Source organism: Salvia splendens, unplaced genomic scaffold (genome assembly GCF_004379255.2).
Source record: "Salvia splendens isolate huo1 unplaced genomic scaffold, SspV2 ctg311, whole genome shotgun sequence".
NCBI classification, from domain to species: Eukaryota; Viridiplantae; Streptophyta; class Magnoliopsida; order Lamiales; family Lamiaceae; genus Salvia; species Salvia splendens.
The window spans coordinates 3,722-27,259 of NW_024598953.1; the positions used below are offsets into that span (position 1 = coordinate 3,722).

Here is a 23,538-nt window from a genome sequence, read left to right on the forward strand (position 1 = left end):
TTATTCTAGGTGGGTTAGATAGACCACGACGAATTCAAAGATATTAGACAAAAATAATAAATTCATGGGCCGACTAATAAACATAAACTTCCTAGCCCGTTTGTCCATTATTCTAGGTGGGTTAGATAGACCACATGGAATTCATGTTATTGGAAAAAAATAATAAATTCATGGGCTGACTAATAAACATAAATTTCCTAGCCAGTTTGTCCATACTATATTTTTTCGTAAGTAATATTTAGTTATCCAAAATTGTCAAAGTATTAGATGCAAGTGGTACCATGATAAAGATTCGAATCGATTAGATATATATGCATCACATCAATGAGGAGTAATGACAAATTAATCCGACCTAACTTCACATTCCTCCACTACCCAACTAATTTTCCTAACACTGAATTTAGAGTAAAACAAAGTAAATCAATTAGTAGTATAATTCTTATAATCTCAACACAAATATAGGGAATAATTAAATTGAATTTAGTGTTTATGGTATTAATGATCATTTGAAGAACATGAAAAATGAAGTTAGGTATATCAGTTATTTTTTACTTTTCACCGGTCCAAAAACCGAATGCGACACGCGGCTGAGCAGAGCTGCTTCCAGCTCCTTCCCCAGCGGCGCCGCCCCTGGCATAACCTCCTGATCGAGCTTAGGTCGAAGTATCCACCAGCGGAATTATTAGTAACATAGATGCTTCATATTTTTATTAGTGTGATGGTTGAATTTGTCGCAGAATTATTTCACCTATGAAACATAAATCAATTATGTCTTCAACTAGTCTTTTCAAGTGATGTTTCAAAACTAATAAGATGATTTTTATATTTCTACGGCCGAGGGCTATATTAGTAAATTCTATGTTAATTTAAGATTGAAAATAGTGTTGCACATATTATTATCACTGAATTTTTCATAATAATAAAACAGTTATTTTCAGCCATAATTCAACGGGCCATTTCCCATTAAACGAGTCACACAGAAAATTTAACCAACAAATCAAACACTATATTGGGCCGTTAAATGCTCTATGAATGCCCCTATTTACCAATTCAATCACACCCTTATTTTAATAATAATAACCCTCTCAATCTCAACTCCTCTTTGTAGTGCATAGACATCACATCCGCCGCAACCGAAAATCGAAGATGTACGGAACAATGTCCGCTGAGATGACGGTTGATGTACCGGCAACCGAAGCGTGGAAGCTCTACGGCACTCTACAGCTCCCCAAAGTGGCGGAGGAAGCCAACTCGGACTTTATCAGCCGGGTCGACGTCGTCCAAGGGGACGGCAGCGCCGGAACCATTCTCGAGGTCGTTTTCCGTCCAGGTACCATCCACATTCAGTTCAATCAACTTCCGCTAGATTTATGTAATTATCCTAATTAATTTAATTGATTAATTGAGCAGAGATGGGAGGGGGAATATAGTCGTTCAAGGAGAAATTCATGGTGGTGGATAACGAGAAGCGTGTGAAGGAGGCAGAGGTTGTGGAAGGTGGATTTCTATATCTAGGGTTTACGCTATATCGTTTGAGATTCAATGTGATAGAGGTAGAGGGAAACGAGAAGCAGTGTATAACTCGATCTACGATCGAGTACGAGCTCAAAGAAGAAGCTGCAGCGAATGTTGAAATCGCTTCCATTAAACCATTCACTGGCCTCATGCCACTCTGTGCTAAGTATTTGCTCCGCAACAATGACAATTGATCAACTATAGCCGCAACAATGACAATTGTTCAACTATTAACTTGGTACTCTGCGTGTTTTACTTTCATGTTTGCTAAAATAAATTTCTATCCTCCTACTATATATCTCTGTATTTCATTTTCTCTTTTTCCATGCTTTTAATAACAACAATCAATATGAATCTACATATTTTATCAACTCATAACTATGAAATCTTGAAAAAGCTGCCACAAGAAAATCCTACTCCCTACGTTAGCTATTAAAAGTCACACTTTATCCGCCACGAATTTTAAAAAAGTAAATAGAAAGTTAATTGAAAATATTAACGAAATGAGAGTCATACTCTTTGATACGCTCGGTTTTTGCACTATTTTAGGGCCTTTATTTGGTTTATTTTGAGTATCAATGTTGCATTACATGTCCAATAATTACATATTTTTTCTATTTTGGTATTTTGACGTGTTTTGTGAGAAATGTGCAAATTTTAGCCTAAAAAGATAGCTAAAACTCGAAGATGAAAATCTGGAGCATTCGACCCGCCCAGTGGACCGCTGGCGGCCAACGATTGTTGAACAAATAGCAGTCCGCTTCGAAAAAGTTGTGCTGAAAAGACTAGTTCAAAACATAATTGTAATACCCCAAATCAGGGTTTAGTTGGAAAATTCCTTTCTACACAAATTTGTCAATTTAGGCTGAAATTTTTATAATTTGTGCACAACACTGAATGTTATTTTATATAGAATTGGGGTTACACAAGTATCACGTTAGTAAGATTGAGCAAGAAAATAGAATTAAATCGGAAATTATATAGCGTATACAATAGAAGGGCGAAATGGTCATTTTGCATAAAAGATGCCATGTATATTTTTATCTCCAAAACTCTTCGAGAGGCACGATTTTTTTAGGTTTGTAATTTTTTTTACTACAATCAAGACAATTATACATGGAATCATCTAGAAAGAATATGAATGATCAAAATAGTGTCATTTGTCATTTACTATTCATAATTAATTAAATAATGTGGCTCTTACTATAAAATCAAATATAGCTACTAGCCTACTATTCACCCCACTTTGGAGAATCAACCGATTAGTAATCAAAGGAGGAAGAAGAAGTTGCAATCTATGAAAGTTTCACTTAATTTGTGTTGACGCTTTGAACCACTCGAACCAACGTATGGTTATCAAGGTAGGGCTCTCTTTTATCCTATTTTCCTTTTATTTGAAACTTATGATAGGTTATGAGGTAAAAATTTTCCGACCTCGTTGGTTGTCAAATAAGGTGTGTGTTACGTTTTGAGTTTATCTATCAATCCTTGTCCGTAGACGTCGGAAACATAAGTTTTTCCATTGAACTAAATTGAGTTGAACCTATGTATGATTTTGGGTATGAACTGACTATCTTAGTGCATTAATCCATGAATCTTAATTGGTCAAATTGTTGTTGAAAATGAATAATATATCTTATATAGTGACTAAAATAAATTTATAAGAATTTATAATGGTCATTTGATATATTTTGGAAAATTGATTGGAATATTGAAGTGAAAGATGTTTTTTGAGTAAGGAATTGAATATGGTAATGACTAATAACTAAGTGTGATTATATGAGTGGATTAACCATAGAAATGAGACTAGAATTGATGATTGAATCATATTCTAACGATTGCAAATAATTGAGATTAAAGAAATTTAGTTGATAAGGTTAATGAGTTTTATTTATAAGATTAGGTAAAAGAAATATGATTTAGAATGACTATCGATGTTAAACTAAATTTGAGGATTTACTAGGTAAGATTAGTAATTACGGAGTATAAAGTAACTAGTGGAAATAGTAACTTAGAATTTGATTAAGGGAATAAAAGACTTGAAATAAACATGGAATGGATAGATAAAATGAGTAGTATATGGAATGCATTTAATTAATCTTGAAATTTATCTGTGATTATTAATATTTTTAAATTAGTATTAAGTTGACCATAAAACTGTGAATAGTAATAGAATATTTGGTGATTTTTTTATTGGAGGATTTAATTAGGAGTAATTACTTCAATCTATATATATATTGTTAGGGTTTGTATATTAGAAATCACCTTTCGAGTGATTGAATACTGTAAAACTCTAATTATTCTTTTCCAAGTAATGCAACAGATTATTTTTGCGGGCTGCGCTCAATTTAAGGTACGCGGTCAGTTCTGAACAAAGAAAAATAATAATTTCACAACCTAGATAGGCCTAGACTACCTATCGTGAAATGTTGCCATGTCAGTCCGATTATTTCTAAGCCTTATTGAAATAAGATGACGTTGGTGTAGTATAGCACTGAATGGATCTAACAGCAAGATGAGTCTTTATGCTATCTACTGAAAGATGAGGTCTTGATAAATAATTTCTTAATCAATGTACGTTGGCATTGAGCATACGATATTGAGTATCTACTACTTTGACTTACCAAAGGTGCGAATTTTTCGTCACCCAACGATCCAGGTATATTGGGTAGTGGTGATCATTATCTAGCGGTGCTAGGATTGCTATTATGTTGAATCGTGCGTGAGGAGAGTCTCGTTTGATAATATCCACAAGAGGAGCTCGAAACGAGGTTTTATTATTCGGAACCTAGCTAGTTGGAGTTTAATTACTCTATGAATAATAAATTAGAGTTTCTTGCTAAGTCCACTCTTGGAGATTAAAAATATGTTAATTAATTAAGCCCATAGCAGACATTAATTAATTAATGGATGTTTCTATTTTAAGAGCGGGAAATGAATTAAACAAATTAAAGGAAACCCGGAATACTTGTAATTTCGGATTTGGAAAGGCAGTGCAATATTACTTCTGTAATGGTTGCTCGTAATATTCCAATATAAGCTTGAATTAAATTATGGGTTCAATTTAATTAGTAAAAAGCTAATTGGATGAGGCTATGTCCAAATTCTTCCTTAAATCCCTGACTGGGCCCAATATGCGACTTAATATAAATAGGAGAATAAAGGAGACAGAAGACAACTTTTTCATTATTGTTTTTACTCAAATTTTTGTCCCCCCTTATCCTAGAGGGAGTCGAAATTTTGCTCTCCTTCCATGAGCAGAATTCTGTCTGTCTTCTTTATTTAAGTCCTAGTATTCTGGTGAGATTTGCCCACACAAATATCAGTTTACAGTCCGGGACACCAGTCAGAAGATCCGAGGTCGAGTACTCAAGATCTTCACGTGGAGAAGAAGCAAGCCATCTTCGATTCTCAAGAGAATCAACGAGGTAATTTGGCTAACTCCGTAGTAAGCATGTTTTAGGAATTATTTGTGCTAAAGCATGTTTAAATTCAAGTTATGAGCATGATACATGTGATAATTACGCGAATAGAAATTATACTGCTAATTGATTTACTTTATTTTACTCTAAATTCAGTGTTAGGAAAATTAGTTGGGTAGGTGGAGGAATGTGAAGTTAAGTCGGGTTAACTTGTCATTACTCCCTATTGATGTATTGCATATATAACTAATCGATTTGAATCCATATTATGGTACCACTTGCATCTAATACTTTGTCAATTTTGATTTATAATATAACTATATGCACGGTTCCTAGAGAGAGATATTGCACCGAATTTTCAACAAATTCAACATTTATTTATTGAACAATAGAATGGCATACTTAATTTGATTTCATTTTATTTAACCCTTTTTTTATAGTGATGCTCCCTTTTTTGTCGGGTAATTTCAATAAATTGTTTAATTAATTATAGAATGACTGTCAATCTCCGCAGTTGCTACCACGTAACATGCATGTTAAAAATTTGTACACGAAGTTATGTACTTAGCCATGTATGATAATAATAATATTATCATAATTTATATCCTTTTTTATTCTAGGTGGGTTAGATAGACCACGACGAATTCAAAGATATTAGACAAAAATAATAAATTCATGGGCCGACTAATAAACATAAACTTCCTAGCCCGTTTGTCCATTATTCTAGGTGGGTTAGATAGACCACAGGGAATTCATGTTATTGGAAAAAAATAATAAATTCATGGGTTGACTAATAAACATAAATTTCCTAGCCTGTTTGTCCATACTATATTTTTTCGTAAGTAATATTTAGTTATCCAAAATTGTCAAAGTATTAGACGCGAGTGGTACCATGATAAAGATTCGAATCGATTAGATATATATGCATCACATCAATGAGGAGTAATGACAAATTAATCCGACCTAACTTCACATTCCTCCACCTACCCAACTAATTTTCCTAACACTGAATTTAGAGTAAAACAAAGTAAATCAATTAGCAGTATAATTCTTATAATCTCAACACAAATATAGGGAATAATTAAATTGAATTTAGTGTTTATGGTATTAAATGATCATTTGAATAACATGAAAAATGAAGTTAGGTATATCAGTTATTTTTTACTTTTCACCAGTCCAAAAACCGCATGCGACACGCGGCTGAGCAGAGCCGCTTCCAGCTTCTTCCCCAGCGTCGCCGCCCCAGGCATAACCATCCTGATCGAGCTTAGGTCGAAGTTATCCACCAGCGGAATTATTAGTAACATAGATGTTTCATATTTTTATTAGTGTGATGGTTGAATTTGTCGCAGAATTATTTCACCTATGAAACATAAATCAATTATGTCTTCAAATAGTCTTTTCAAGTGATGTTTCAAAACTAATAAAGATGATTTTTATATTTCTACGGCCGAGGGCTATATTAGTAAATTCTATGTAATTTAAGATTGAAATAGTGTTGCACATATTATTATCACTGAATTTTTCATGATAATAAAACAGTCATTTTCAGCCATAATTCAACGGGCCATTTCCCATTAAACGAGTCACACAGAAAATTTAACCAACAAATCAAACACTATATTGGGCCGTTAAATGCTCTATGAATGCCCCTATTTACCAATTCAATCACACCATTATTTTAATAAATAATAACCCTCTCAATCTCAACTCCTCTTTGTAGTGCATAGACATCACATCCGCCGCAACCGAAAATCGAAGATGTACGGAACAATGTCCGCTGAGATGACAGTTGATGTACCCACAACCTAAGCGTGGAAGCTCTACGGAACTCTACAGCTCCCCAAAGTGGCGGAGGAAGCCAACTCCGACTTTATCAGCCGGGTCGACGTCGTCCAAGGGGACGGCGGCACCGGAACCATTCTCGAGGTTGTTTTCCGTCCAGGTACCATCCACATTCAGTTCAATCAACTTCCGCTAGATTTATGTAATTATCCTAATTAATTTAATTGATTAATTGAGCAAAGATGGGAGGGGGAATGTAGTCGTTCAAGGAGAAATTCATGGTGGTGGATAACGAGAAGCGTGTGAAGGAGGCAGAGGTTGTGGAAGGTGGATTTCTGGATCTAGGGTTTACGCTATATCGTATGAGATTCAATGTTATAAAGGTGGAGGGAAACGAGAAGCAGTGTATAACTCGATCTAAGATCGAGTACGAGCTTAAAGAAGAAGCTGCAGCGAATGTTGAAATCGCTTCCATTAAACCATTCACTGGCCTCATGCTACTCTGTGCTAAGTATTTGCTCCCCAACAATGACAATTTATCAACTATAGCCGCAACAATGACAAGTGATCAACTATTAACTTAGTACTGCGTGTTTTACTTTCATGTTTGCTAAAATAAATTTCTATTCTCCTACTATATATCTCTGTATTTCATTTTCTCTTTTTCCATGCTTTTAATAACAAGAATCAATATGAATCTACAGATTTTATCAACTCATAACTATGAAATCTTGAAAAAGCTGCCACAAGAGAATCCTACTCGCTACGTTAGCTATTAAAAGTCACACTTTATCCGCCACGAATTTTAAAAAAGTTAATAGAAAGTGAATTGAAAATATTAACGAAATGAGAGTCATACTCTTTGATACGCTCGGTTTTTGCACTATTTTTGGGCCTTTATTTGGTCCATTTTGAGTATCAATGTTGCATTACATGTCCAATAATTACATATTTTTTCTATTTTGGTATTTTGACGTGTTTTGTGAGAAATGTGCAAATTTGAGCCTAAAAAGATAGCTAAAACTCGAAGATGAAAATCTGGAGCATTCGACCTGCTCAGCGGACCGCTGGCGGCCAACGATTGTTGAACAAATAGCAGTCCGCTTCGAAAAAGTTGTGCTGAAAAGACTAGTTCAAAACATAATTGTAACACCCCAAATCAGGGTTTAGTTGGAAAATTCCTTTCTACACAAATTTGTCAATTTAGGCTGAAATTTTTATAATTTGTGCACAACACTGAATGTTATTTTATATAGAATTGGGGTTACACAAGTATCACGTCAGTAAGATTGAGCAAGAAAATAGAATTAAATCAGAAATTATATAGCGTATACAATAGAAGGGCGAAATGGTCATTTTGCATAAAAGATGCTATGTATATTTTTATCTCCAAAACTCTTCGAGAGGCACGATTTTTTTAGGTTTGTAATTTTTTTTACTACAATCAAGACAATTATACATGGAATCATCTAGAAAGAATATGAATGATCAAAATAGTGTCATTTGTCATTTACTATTCATAATTAATTAAATAATGTGGCTCTTGCTATAAAATCAAATATAGCTACTAGCCTACTATTCACCCCACTTTGGAGAATCAACCGATTAGTAATCAAAGGAGGAAGAAGAAGTTGCAATCTATGAAAGTTTCACTTAATATGTGTTGACGCTTTGAACCACTCGAACCAACGTATGGTTATCAAGGTAGGGCTCTCTTTTATCCTATTTTTCTTTTATTTGAAACTTATGATGGGTTATGAGGTAAAAATTTTCTGACCTCGTTGGTTGTCAAATAAGGTGTGTGTTACGTTTTGAGTTTATCTATCAATCCTTGTCCGTAGACGTCGGAAACATAAGTTTTTCCATTGAACTAAATTGAGTTGAACCTATGTATGATTTTGGGTATGAACTGACTATCTTAGTGCATTAATCCATGAATCTTAATTGGTCAAATTGTTGTTGAAAATGAATAATATATCTTATATAGTGACTAAAATAAATTTATAAGAATTTATAATGGTCATTTGATATATTTTGGAAAATTGATTGGAATATTGAAGTGAAAGATGTTTTTTTGAGTAAGGAATTGAATATGGTAATGACTAATAACTAAGTGTGATTATATGAGTGGATTAACCATAGAAATGAGACTAGAATTGAAGATTGAAGCATATTCTAACGATTGCAAATAATTGAGATTAAAGAAATTTAGTTGATAAGGTTAATGAGTTTTATTTATAAGATTTGGTAAAAGAAATATGATTTAGAATGACTATCGATGTTAAACTAAATTTGAGGATTTACTAGGTAAGATTAGTAATTACGGAGTATAAAGTAACTAGTGGAAATAGTAACTTAGAATTTGATTAAGGGAATAAAAGACATGAAACAAACATGGAATGGATTGATAAAATGAGTAGTATATGGAATGCATTTAATTGATCTTGAAATTTATCTGTGATTATTAATATTTTTAAATTAGTATTAAGTTGACGAACATAAAAATGTGAATAGTAATAGAATATTTGGTGGTTTTTTTTATTGGAGGATTTAATTAGGAGTAATTACTGCAATCTATATATATATACCTATATATAATGGGGTGTGCTAGGGTCCTTACATCATCTTAGTGTAAAACACAGCACAAATCACAACCCTTGGATCATTAGATTGGATGATTGTGATTAGTTACATTATCATGCTAATAATATACATTATTAGCCGAGGTACATTAGACTAGAAATTTACGTTATTAGACTAAAACTGTACATTTTTAAACAAAATGCTACATTATTAGCCGAGGTACATTATTAGGCTAAAAATCTACATTATTAGATGACACATGACATTAATCTAACCGTTAGATCACAAAACCAATGGATTGCATGTGTTTTGTGTTTCACTTATACTTAGCGTTTGGATATGAATACATCCCTATAATATATACATATATATATATATATATAGGGTTTTGATCTATGCAAAACCATATTTAAATACAGAAACGCAGAATAATATCATGCGTTGTGCATTTTTAGGTCATGGTTAGTGTATTTTTAGGTCATACTAACCAAGTATGACCTAAAATGATCTTAACATGACATTAAACTCAAATCTTATAATATGACCTAAAAATGCTTAATTATGACCTTCCATGTTTTTGGTTAATTATTGACCATTAGATCATCTAATCCTAGGGCTAAGATTTGGGCTACATTTATGGATTTAAACACATAGTTATTTTGATTATCTCCCTATATATATATATGTGAATGTAAATACAAAATATGGGGTGTTACAACAATTGATCTATGTCAGTAGGTGAAATAATTCTGCGACACGTTCTACGATCACACTAATAAAATGTGAAACATCTATGTCAATAATAATTCCGTTGGTGGATAACTTCGACCTGAGCTCGATTAGGATGGTTCTGTCAGGGGCGGTGCAGCTGGGGAACGAGCTGGAAGTCGCAGACGGTTTTGGACAGGTGAAAAGTGAAAAATAACTTATATTCCTTACTTTATTTTTCATGTCCTTTAAATGATCATTTAATACCGGAAACACTAAATTCAATTTAATTAGTCCTTATATTTGTGTAGAGATTATAAGAATTATACTGCTAATTGATTAACTTTATTTTACTCTAAATTCAGTGTTAGGAAAATTAGTTGGGTAGGTGGAGGAATGTGAAGTTAAGTCGGATTAACTTGTCATTACTCCCTATTGATGTATTGCATATATAACTAATCGATTTGAATCCTTATTATGGTACCATTTGCATCAAATACTTTGTCAATTTTGATTTATAATATAACTAAATGCACGGTTCCTAGAGAGAGATATTGCACCGAATTTTCAACCAATTCAACATTTATTTATTGAACAATAGAATGGCATACTTAATTTGATTTCATTTTATTTAACCATTTTTTTAAAGTGATGCTCCCGTCTTTGTCGGGTAATTTCAATAAATTGTTTAATTAATTATAGAATGACTGCTAATCTCTGCAGTTGCTACCACATAACATGCATGTTAAAAATTTGTACATGAAGTTATGTACTTAGCCATGTATGATAATAATAATATTATCATAATTTATATCCTTTTTTATTCTAGGTGGGTTAGATAGACCACTAGGAATTCAAAGATATTAGACAAAAATAATAAATTCATGGGCCGACTAATAAACATAAACTTCCTAGCCCGTTTGTCCATTATTCTAGGTGGGTTAGATAGACCACAGGGAATTCATGTTATTGGAAAAAAATAATAAATTCATGGGCTAACTAATAAACATAAATTTCCTAGCCTGTTTGTCCATATTATATTTTTTCGTAAGTAATATTTAGTTATATTATAATTCAAAATTGGAACGGCCAATACGTGTTCTAACAACAAGGTTATAATCATAATGTTCATGTTCAAACTAAACTTCAAAATAAATCTGGGACAAGATGGTATCAGAGCCATTTTAATGGCGGTAATGGATGTTATTAGACCTATAAATTCAACTGTCTTAATACTTGAAATTGAGACGATCAGATTATCCTTAGGAATAACCTTAGTCAAAGAAACGTTGGAATTCAGGTTTGGCAAACTAGTAAGACGGTTGGTAAGCCATTTTAGGTGTTCCACGCATAGTGTTCCCCTGCGACCAGTTTCTTAGATCTAAACCATCTCCTAATCTTAATCTATCCCTCCTTTTGACTATGGCCAGTAAGTTTAGAAGTCTTTTAGTACCCAAAACCAAAAATAAAATGGACAAAAATATTGTTCCAAGTAGTGAAACTCATGCCCCTATAGATTATTCTAATTGGAGCATCCCTAATGAAAAAATAGAAAACTACTATGATATAGGACTTATTGATTTCAAAACTGCCTTTTCTATAAGAACTCATGAAGAAACTAGAAGCATATTGCAAAAATCGGAAAGCTTTCCTCTTCTTAATGGAGAATCCCTAAAAAAATATAGGGAACAGAAATATAGATATGCACATTTTGGTCTTGCCCAAATTGCTGTCAAACCCTTAGTCCACATAGGAGTTGATGCCCCTATTTTGCTTGTTCTAAGAGATAAAAGACTCAAAGATTACAAAACTTCTATTTTAGCCATGGTTCAAACAAACATATGTAATGGTCCCATCTACTTCAACTGCTGTCCAAATTTCTCTGTCGATCTCACTGACCCCATGATCCTTGAATCTCTCATCCTTGATGTTCAAATCCAAGGGGATAAGTTTCATGTATGTAAAAACTTTGCTGTCATGTTTAGGGTCTATCTTAGACTAATGACGTCCAATCTGAATCCCAAATTCAGCAAGAATCCCTTTTCAAAAGGAGAAACTATCCTTCTTCAGGTTGATGCTGAGCAATCCTCAACCTATACTCCTAAAAGATTAAAATGGGATGAAATTACTATCCCAAGCTAGTTTACCATAATGGAACCTCAGGCTCCTAGAAACATAGAAAGAACGGAACCTTCTCAGATCATTGAAGAACCAAATGGCACTATAACTGTCAAATTTGATAGAACAAATTCTTTCTCAACCTTTAGAAACAATAGGAGTTTCAACTACGAAAGCAGTAGAGCCTCCTGTTCTGACATGCCTAGCACATCTGAAAGAAATTGGACTTTCAAAACTCCCATACCTCGACCAAATTCCCCTACGGAACAAAACATGGATGACTCTTACTCTCCTACCAGAAGTACCATGGTCATAATTACTAATAAAGAATTTGAACCTGACATGGAATATCTTAAGAAAGAATTAAGCAATCCCATCTACAAAGAAAAAGAAAGATGGTTCAATGAATTAAATGATAAAATTAAGAGCGAAATAAAAGAGAAATGGATGAGAGAAATGAAAAAAATCAAGTCAAATTTCCTTTTTTATGATTTCATAGCAATTCATCTATCCTCGGAAGGATGGTATAATTGTTTCAAAAAACCCGCCATAGAAGTTGGTTCAAGCCTTATGAAAAGATGGTATTCTTCTGAAAAAGATATAGTTATTTCAGCTGTCCATCCCCCTCTTCAAGCTCTGAAAATTCAAACTGCTAAAGGAGAGATTATTGCTGACCCTTTCAAACGAACTAATGTTACTGACCCTGAGGAAAACAGAGAGTTCCGAAAAATTATCCAACAAAGTAATTTTTCAAACCAAATCCTTGGTACCATTGCTGAACAACTAGATACTATTTCATCAAAGTTATTTACTGTTAATAAACAAAGCATCCTCAACGATACTTCCAAACCTTTTTTCAAAAGCAATGATAATTTGAAAAATAAGAATATTTCCTTCAATTCAAAAACAGATGAAATTCTTAACAAAATCTCTGGAAATCTTGCTGGTCCAAGCAAGTCAACTACGAATGTTATTCAACATTTCCACGGGTCTAGTACTGAACAGTCAAGTCACTCTTCCTCTGAAGAAGAAGATAATTTTGTTGAAAAACTAGAAGATGTTTTCAAAGAGTCTAGTAACTCCCCTCTTAAAATAAACAAAATTTTCAAAGGGAAAAAATTTAACAGTAATAAACCTTATTATAGTAGGCCTTCGCCAGCAGATCTGCTGTATGAAGAAAGAGGTCAATTTCATAGGTCCAGTTATGATGGAACCTCAATTACTGAATGGAATATTGATGGAAAACCTGAATATGAAATTCTCAATACTTTACAAGAAATGGGAATGGCAAAAATGGCATTTAGATATGCTGGTATTTCTGAAAAAGAAGCTTGTGTCCTCCTTGTTAATGGTTTTACGGGCCAACTTAAAAATTGGTGGGATAATGCGTTAAGTCTAGAAAGCAAGGAAGAAATTCTTAATCATATTGTTAATACCGAAGATCAAGATGGTGAAATACATGAAACAAGCGATGCTTGTGATTTCCTTACTATTACCATCTCTATGTATTTTGTCGGAAACCCTAGGGAAGAATATAATAGCTCCTCTATGGTTTTAAATAACCTAAGATGCCCTTCCTTATCCGACTACAGATGGTATAAAGATGTCTTCATAACTCATGTCCTCAAAAGAAATGATTGTAATCAAGCCTTTTGGAAAGAAAGATTCATAGCAGGATTACCCAAATTGTTTAGTGAAAGAATAATACAAAAACTTAAAGATGATATTGATTCTGAAAATATCCCTTTTGAAAATATAACTTTTGGTCAATTATTTGTTTTTATCAAAAAAGAAGGATTAGCCCTTTGTATGGAAATAAAAATACAAAATAAATATAGGAAGGACAAACAAAATGCCAAACACGAATTAGGGTGTTTCTGCGAAATGTTTGGAATAGAAAAAATTGAGGCACCTTCGTCTAAAAACAAAAGAAAAATCAGAAAATTCAAGAAAGATACTCAAAAGCATGATTATTATAGAACGTCACGAAGTAAGTTTACAAGACCAAAAAGAAAATTCAAACCAACTAAAGAAAAGGATGGGGATAAGATAAAATGTGAATATTGCAAAAAAATGGGTCACACTGAAGAACGATGTTGGAAGAAAAGAAATAAAAACATTAGGCTACTAAGTAAACAGATTAATAACCTTCTAAGAGAAGAAAATAGTTCCTCCAATTCTGAAAGTGAGTCAGAAATTGAAGAAATTCAAAACACCTCTGGAAGCAGTAATTACCATAGTAGTAATGAAAATGAAAAAGATATTTGCAAAATTTGCATCAATACCATTTCCAAAGAAAAGAAGGAAGTTATTCTTGATCTCCTTCACCAAATCCCTGACACTGAAACTAGGGATGATTATCTTAACAAGTTAAAAGACTTAATTCTTGAAGAGCCATCTACTTCTAAAAAGGTTAATATAAAAGAAGATTTCAGCCTAAACAAACTATGGGATAAATATCCTTATCAAAGTATATCAAAACAAATAACTACAAAAGACCTTCAGAGTGAAATTAATAATCTTAAAAAACAAATTAATGAAGAATTTTATAGACTTAAAGAAAAGGATTTTGAATTAGAAACAAGACTTTCTATCATGGAAAGAAATACAGAAGTTAACAACTGGGAAAACCCGGAACAGAATTCAGAAAATAATTCCATAAAAGTCATCCAAGAAATGAATTATCAAAAATGGCATGTTAATGTAACTCTGGTTATCGGTAACTTCAAAACCAACATAATGGCGTTAGTTGATTCGGGTGCTGACCAGAACATTATTAGAGAAGGAGTTGTTCCTACTAAATATTGTGACAAAACAAAAGAGAAACTTTACACAGCCAATAATAACCCTTTAAGAATCAGATACAAACTTTCCAAAGCTCATATCTGCAATAATGGTTATTGTTTCCGGAATATTTTTACAATTGTTGAAGATATCACCTACAATATGATTCTGGGAACACCTTTCTTAACTCAAATCTATCCTTTTAGTGTCGATGATAGTGGCATTACTACCAATATCCAAGGAAGAGAATTAAAATTTAATTTCATCTCCCCCATTTTGAAACAAAAAATCCTTAACCTTCAAAGAAGTTCTATCTTTAAACAAATCAATAAGATAACCCAAAAACAAAAACAAATAAGTTATCTTAAAGAAGAAATTCCTTTCCAAAAAATTGAAGAACAACTCAAAAATCCTAGATTTGTTTCAAAAATCAAAGAAATAGAAAGTAATTTTATCAAAAGGGTTTGTAATGAAGTCCCCAATGCTTTCTGGGAAAGAAAGCATCATGTGATTAATTTACCCTATGAGGAAGATTTCCACGAAAGTAAAATCCCTACGAAGTCAAGACCCATTCAAATGAATCAAGAACTTCTTGAAGTGTGTAAAAAAGAAGTTAAAGACTTACTTAATAAAAAGCTTATTAGACCCTCAAATTCTCCCTGGAGCTGTTCTGCTTTCTATGTCATGAAACAAGCAGAATTAGAAAGGGGAACTCCCCGACTTGTTATTAATTATAAGCCTCTCAATAATGTTTTACAATGGATTAGGCATCCAATTCCTAATAAAAGAGATCTGATAAACAGGCTTTATAATGCAAAAATATTTTCCAAATTCGATCTTAAATCTGGATTTTGGCAAATTCAAATCGCTGAGAAGGATAGGTATAAAACAGCCTTCACAGTTCCCTTTAGACATTATGAATGGAATGTAATGCCTTTCGGTCTCAAAAATGATCCTTCGGAATTTCAAAAAATTATGAATGATATCTTAAACCCTCATAGTCAATTTAGCATTGTCTACATAGATGATGTTTTGATCTTTTCCCAAGATCTTGATCAACATATAAAACATTTAGGAATCTTCTTAAGAACCATTGAGAGAAATGGATTAGTTATTTCTACTCCAAAAATGAAACTTTTCCAAACTAATATAAGATTCTTAGGTCATGAGATTGAAAAGGGAGCTTTTAGACCCATCAGTAGATCCATATCCTTTACAGACAAATTTCCTGATGAGATAAAAGAAAAGAATCAATTACAAAGATTTTTAGGATGTTTAAATTACATCTCAGATTTCTTTCCCAACCTTAGGGAGACTTGTAAACCTCTCTATCAAAGACTTAGGAAAAATCCTTCAAATTGGACAGAAGAACATACCAATGTGGTTAAAATCATAAAACAGCAGGTCAAAACTCTACCTTGTTTAGGTATTCCTAATCCAAAAGCCTTCATGATTATTGAAACAGATGCTTCAAACATAGGCTATGGGGGGATATTAAAACAAAAGCTGAATTCAAAAGAGCAACTGGTAAGATACCATTCTGGTATCTGGAACAATGCCCAAATGAATTATTGTGTTATCAAAAAAGAAATTTTGTACATTGTTTTATGCATCCAAAAATTTCAAGACGACCTTTATAACAAAAGATTTTTAATCAGAATTGATTGCAAATCTGCAAAAGAAGTCCTCACAAAAGATGTTCAAAACATTGTCTCAAAACAAATCTTTGCCAGATGGCAAGCCATTTTATCTGTCTTTGATTTTGAAATTGAGTTCATAAAAGGAGAAAATAATTCTCTACCTGATTTCCTAACCAGAGAATTTTTACAAGGTCGCAATGACGGACTCTAGGATGTCCAAGAAACAAAGTGTCAAAGATTATGAAATCTTCCCCTCAAACAAAACCTCAAAGGCCTTGGTCTCATCCTCGGCTCCCCTCACTCCTCAAAAACCCAATCAAAGACACCTTTAAAATCAAATTATTTCAAACAGATTTTCCCCACTTCAAAATACTCCCGAAATCCCTTATAATACTGTCCTTACCTCAAATATTCCAAAGGCCGCTAATATTCAAATCCCTAATGCTCCTGAAGAATTCAAATATTTTCCAAAAGAGTGGCATGAAGATTGTGGGATGACCCCTTTCACTGATTTTCCAGCCAAACTCTCTCAAACTGATTTCATTAGAAACCGTTTTCCAAATCCTTCCCAACTCTGGGAATCAGATGATTGCCTAAAGGACCAAAAGTATTATGAGTTTATTCTTGTTGATTCTGATTCAGTGGAAATAACTCATAATTATAACAGATCCAAAGAGATTGAGTATTCAAAATGCATTATCAAAAAAGTCCATACCACAACCACCTTTGGTGGCCTTAGTGAATTCAAAACCTTCAATCACCCAGCTCAGGGGTATAATTATATCGACTATAAGAATGCTTGGTTCAGAGCTTTCTTATTAAGATATTATAACCACTCCTGGTTCATGGCCTTTCACCATAACTGTGAGAAACAATTTCCAATCTGGTTTTCTGATTGGTGGAGGAAAATAGGATCTTCCATCCATATTCTTCCTACTGAAGTTCAAAAGGGTTTTCACGCCTTTGCGGAATACTCTACCCTCAAAAATTTTCAAAAATTTGTCATGTTCCATGCTGAGTTCAAAGTACCTTGGATCTTTTCCTGGGATTTTAACTTTGAAAAAATCTATCCGGATCCTTCTCCTTACTCTTTAACAAGAGTCTTCAGAATCAAATGGTGGGCTAGGTTTCAAAATCATATTGGAACCGAACCGGCTGTCAAAAAATTCTTTACCACTGGTGAAAAGGCGGTTTTCCAAAGAGATCAAAAAGGGAAAGACAAAGCAGAAAAACCAGAAAAATTTAGCAAAACAGAATCAAAACCTGGAAGTTTCATGGATAATCTCCCAGAACATCTCAAAAGGGATTTCTTTGAATTTTTGGCTCAAAAGTCTGTCTCTTCAAAGTCCAGGTCTGAAGAATCGGTCTCTTCTGATCCTATTGGGGGTCAAGACCCCTTTGATTTCTGATGACAGGTTACTTTAGAAGGAAGAATACTGAAGCCTATTCTAGGTTTCTTGTTGACAATATCAAAATTGATACCGATATGGTTACCTCTCCCTCAGAAATAGTAAAAATTGTTCTCGAAGCCCCTCCTGAAGAAGTGGATTTTCCTTTTATTAGAGAAACCATTGATGACATTTTCCATAGAGTCAATAGGATCAAAAGGATGAAAAGAACTCTCAAAATTATCTCCATTATGACTGCAGCCTGAACGATGCATCCCTTCCAACGGTTCGATTTCAGATCAGAGCTCAGATGGCTCCAGGCGGCAATTATTAATGAAGAAAGATGTCTTGAAGAAATGTATAAGTACGCTTCAAAAGAAGTCATCATATGGATTTCTACTATGATGATGAAGAATGGAGACGTTGTCAATACATCAAACGTTGCAAAAACAGGATTCGGCTTATCAATATCATATTGGCAGCATAATTGCTTCATGGGTCACCCTCGTCAAAAGCTCTCTTCTCAAATGTCAAAAGTTACGGCTATCCTTCAAAAGATATTTTCAAAAGCTTCTCAAAAGTCAGGAATGACGGCTACTTTCTATTATAGTTATGTAAAAATCGTGTGAATAGTGAATAGTGAATAGTGAATAGTGACTTTTTGTAATAGTACTATGTAAATTAGTGTGATTTTCGTCACTGCTTACGTATTTGTAAGATACTGTACTCCTATGTAGCCAGGGTTGTTGGCTATAAATAAGAGGTCTGGAATGTAGAAAAGCACCGAGTTCTGATCTCAGACTCATTGCTCTTCTCCCTCCTTCCCTCTGCTACCTTTTCAAGTTTTAATCCAAAGTGAGTTTTCAATTTCATATCTTCATACTGCAATTTATCTTCATACAAGTTTTAATCTGTATTTTCCTTTTCAAATGTGTGTTCATCTGTGTTTTCTTAATCAAATGACTTCCAATAACAGAATAATTCATAATAACTCTATCATAAACAATATGATGTTAACCAATACGTTATTACACAACACGGCCACGGCCAATACGTGTTCTAATAACAAGGTTATAATCATAATGTTCATGTTCAAACTAAACTTCAAAATAAATCTGGGACAAGATGGTATCAGAGCCATTTTAATGGCGGTAATGGATGTTATTAGACCTATAAATTCAACTGTCTTAATACTTGAAATTGAGACGATCAGATTATCCTTAGGAATAACCTTAGTCAAAGAAACGTTGGAATTCAGGTTTGGCAAACTAGTAAGACGGTTGGTAAGCCATTTTAGGTGTTCCACGCATAGTGTTCCCCTGCGACCAGTTTCTTAGATCTAAACCATCTCCTAAATTCAAAGATTATAAGAATTATACTGCTAATTGATTAACTTTATTTTACTCTAAATTCAGTGTTAGGAAAATTAGTTGGGTAGGTGGAGGAATGTGAAGTTAAGTCGGATTAACTTGTCATTACTCCCTATTGATGTATTGCATATATAACTAATCGATTTGAATCCTTATTATGGTACCATTTGCATCAAATACTTTGTCAATTTTGATTTATAATATAACTAAATGCACGGTTCCTAGAGAGAGATATTGCACCGAATTTTCAACCAATTCAACATTTATTTATTGAACAATAGAATGGCATACTTAATTTGATTTCATTTTATTTAACCATTTTTTTATAGTGATGCTCCCGTCTTTGTCGGGTAATTTCAATAAATTGTTTAATTAATTATAGAATGACTGCTAATCTCTGCAGTTGCTACCACATAACATGCATGTTAAAAATTTGTACATGAAGTTATGTACTTAGCCATGTATGATAATAATAATATTATCATAATTTATATCCTTTTTTATTCTAGGTGGGTTAGATAGACCACTAGGAATTCAAAGATATTAGACAAAAATAATAAATTCATGGGCCGACTAATAAACATAAACTTCCTAGCCCGTTTGTCCATTATTCTAGGTGGGTTAGATATACCACAGGGAATTCATGTTATTGGAAAAAAATAATAAATTCATGGGCTAACTAATAAACATAAATTTCCTAGCCTGTTTGTCCATATTATATTTTTTCGTAAGTAATATTTAGTTATATTATAATTCAAAATTGGAAAAGTATTAGATGCAAGTGGTACCATGATAAAGATTCGAATCGATTAGATATATATGCATCACATCAATGAGGAGTAATGACAAATTAATCCGACCTAACTTCACATTCCTCCACCTACCCAACTAATTTTCCTAACACTGAATTTAGAGTAAAATTAAGTAAATCAATTAGTAGTATAATTCTTATAATATCAACACAAATATAGGGAGTAATTAAATTGAATTTAGTGTTTCTGGTATTAAATGATCATGTGAAGGACATGAAAAATGAAGTTAGGTATATCAGTTATTTTTCACTTTTCACCTGTCCAAAAACCGCATGCGACACGCGGCTGAGCAGAGCCGCTTCCAGCTCCTTCCCCAGCGGCGCCGCCCCTGGCATAACCATCCTGATCGAGCTTAGTTCGAAGTTATCCACCAGCGGAATTATTAGTGACATAGATGTTTCATATTTTTATTAGTGTGATGGTTGAATTAGTCGTAGAATTATTTCACCTATGAAACATAAATCAATTATGTCTTCAACTAGTCTTTTCAGGTGATGTTTCAAAACTAATAAAGATGATTTTTATATTTCTACGGTCGAGGGCTATATTAGTAAATTCTATGTAATTTAAGATTGAAATAGTGTTGCACATATTATTATCACTGAATTTTTCATGATAATAAAACAATCATTTTCAGCCATAATTCAACGGGCCATTTCCCATTAAACGAGTCACACAGAAAATTTAACCAACAAATCAAACACTATATTGGGCCGTTAAATGCTCTATGAATGCCCCTTATTACCAATTCAACCACACCCTTATTTTATAAATAATAACCCTCTCAATCTCAACTCCTCTTTGTAGTGCATAGACATCACATCCTCCGCAACCGGAAATCGAAGATGTATGGAACAATGTCCGCTGAGATGACGGTTGATGTACCGGCAACTAAAGCGTGGAAGGTCTACGGCACTCGACAGCTCCCCAAAGTGGCGGAGGAAGCCAACTCCGACTTTATAAGCTGGGTCGACGTCGTCCAAGGGGACGGCGGCGCCGGAACTATTCTCGAGGTCGTTTTCCGTCCAGGTACCACCCACATTCAGTTCAATCAACTTCCACTAGATTTATTTAATTATCCTAACTAATTTAATAGATTAATTGAGTAGGGATGGGAGGGGAAATGAAGTCGTTCAAGGAGAAATTCATAGTGGTGGATAACGAGAAGCGTGTGAAGGAGGCAGAGGTTGTGGAAGGTGGATTTCTGGATCTAGGGTTCACGCTGTATCGTATGAGATTCAATGTGATAGAGGTGGAGGGAAACGAGAAGCAGTGTATAACTCGATCTACGATCGAGTACGAGCTCAAAGAGGAAGCTGCAGCTAATGTTGAAATCGCTTCCATTAAACCTTTCACTGGCCTCATGCTACTCTGTGCTAAGTATTTTCTCCGCAACAATGACAATTGATCAACTATAGCTGCAACAATGACAATTGATCTAATATTAACTTGGGAATGCGTGTTTTACTTTCATGTTTACTAAAATAAATTTCTATCCTCCTACTATATATCTTTGTATTTCATTTTCTCTCTTTTTCCATGCTTTTAATAACAACAATCAATATGAATCTACATATTTTATCAACTCGTAACTATGAAATCTTGAAAAAGCTGCCACAAGAAAATCCTACTCCCTCCGTTAGCTATTAAAAGTCATACTTTATCCGCCACGAATTTTAAAAAATGTTAATAGAAAGTGAATTGAAAAAATTAATGAAATGGGAGTTATACTCTTTGATACACTCGGTTTTGGCACTATTTTTGGGCCTTTATTTGGTCCATTTTGAGTAGAAGTTTAAGATTATAATTTAACTATTGATTAGAAATGACTTATGAAAATTATTTTTAAAAGAAGCAGCGGAGAAAATAAACTTAAAGAAAACCAATTAACTTCTAAAGTAAAACATTTAATTTAATTCACGGAAAACATCATTTTCAAAAGACAACGTAGTTACTTGGTTAAAACCATACACAACCATACATGTTCAAACACGATTCAAAAATGATTATAGTCTTGAGACATAGTTCAAAATATAGCAGCGGAAAATAAGGTTTAAAAAGAGAGTCAAGGATAACGTCTATGTATGAAGACACAACGTATCCTAGTTCTTAGGCCAGCTCAACATCCACCGCAACATCCCGCTCAACCTGCACATAAGAAAAATAATATGCAGAGCTGAGTACTTGTTGTTCTCAATGGGCTCATGCCGAAAACATTTTATAATAGTTATGTCATCCATACCAGTGATCTCGAGTTTTAAGTAGTAAGAAAATATCACGAGAACACAAAAATAATTCAAGTCTGGCCAGACAATTTATCTCCCCACTTTCACATCAATCCATCAATCACAATCATCAATCACAGTGCGACGAAAGTGTGGCCACACTATTCGCCCACGAGACCGGCCGACTAGCAAGGACGGCTCACGATCCCACCAGTGTACACAGCCTGATAGGGTTTGCGGCCCTACTTAGACCCGAATTCGTTTCACATCACAACCATATAGCCTAACGGAGCAAGCTCAGACGAACTAGGCATCAGGCAACAATCTCATAAACTAAAACATTTTGGCATGACATAACAGTTAAACCACCCTTATAACACCACATAGTATTTTCGGAAAATAAAGAGGTTTGAAAAGAAAGCCCACCTCGTTCGCTTAACAATTCACAACCCAACTTATGGCAACTCTCGTTCGCCGAGTTCACGAATACACAATCATCCTTGTAAATGACAATACAAGTCAGCCTTTCACCAAAAACACATTACTAAGCATGTCCTATCATTTCTCTCTCATCGTTTTTCTCAATTACCCAACCCTAACATATGTCACAAAGATGGAAAGACACACCATCAAAGTATCATTTTATGATGCAAAAGTATCATTTTATCATCCAAAAATCTAAAACTATCATTATTAAACAAAAGTATCATTTGAAACTATCATTTTATCCCGTCAAAGTATCATTTTATGATGCAAAAGTATCATTTTATCATCCAAAAATCTAAAACTATCATTATTAAACAAAAGTATCATTTTATCATTTGAAACTATCATTTTATCCCGTCAAATTAACATTTTATGACGCAAAAGTATCATTTTATCATCCAAAAATCTAAAACTATCATTATTAAACAAAAGTATCATTTAAAACTATCATTTTATCCCGTCAAAGTAACATTTTATGATGCAAAAGTATCATTTTATCATCCAAAAATCTAAAACTATCATTATTAAACAAAAATATCATTTTATCATTTGAAACTATCATTTTATCCCGTCAAAGTATCATTTTATGATGCAAAAGTATCATTTTATCATCCAAAAATCTAAAACTATCATTATTAAACAAAAGTATCATTTTATCATTTGAAACTATCATTTTATCCCGTCAAATTAACATTTTACGAC

The 23,538-nt window shown here is 33.5% G+C and overlaps 2 protein-coding genes and 1 pseudogene across 3 annotated transcripts; all 3 read left to right on the plus strand.

Annotated features, from left to right (window-relative positions):
- Positions 1 to 1,108: 1,108 nt before the first annotated feature.
- On the plus strand, positions 1,109 to 1,748 carry LOC121789701 (annotated as a pseudogene).
- A 3,155-nt stretch (positions 1,749 to 4,903) lies between these two features.
- On the plus strand, positions 4,904 to 7,436 carry LOC121789700 (norbelladine synthase-like). Of its 2 annotated transcripts, XM_042188090.1 has the most exons (3): positions 4,904 to 4,943; positions 6,661 to 6,882; positions 6,983 to 7,436. In XM_042188090.1, exons 2-3 carry the CDS (start codon positions 6,733 to 6,735, stop codon positions 7,304 to 7,306), a joined length of 474 nt encoding a protein of 157 aa, XP_042044024.1. In that variant the 5' UTR covers positions 4,904 to 4,943; positions 6,661 to 6,732; the 3' UTR covers positions 7,307 to 7,436. The 2 variants fall into 2 exon arrangements, 1 of the variants encoding a protein (XP_042044024.1); XR_006048132.1 differs by lacking the exon at positions 4,904 to 4,943 and having other exon boundaries at positions 6,632 to 6,882; positions 6,965 to 7,436.
- An 11,289-nt stretch (positions 7,437 to 18,725) lies between these two features.
- On the plus strand, positions 18,726 to 21,648 carry LOC121789699 (norbelladine synthase-like). The gene is made up of 3 exons (XM_042188088.1): positions 18,726 to 18,798; positions 20,933 to 21,154; positions 21,235 to 21,648. Coding segments are annotated over exons 1-3 (522 nt in total). The 5' UTR covers positions 18,726 to 18,797; the 3' UTR covers positions 21,534 to 21,648.
- Positions 21,649 to 23,538: the final 1,890 nt, after the last annotated feature.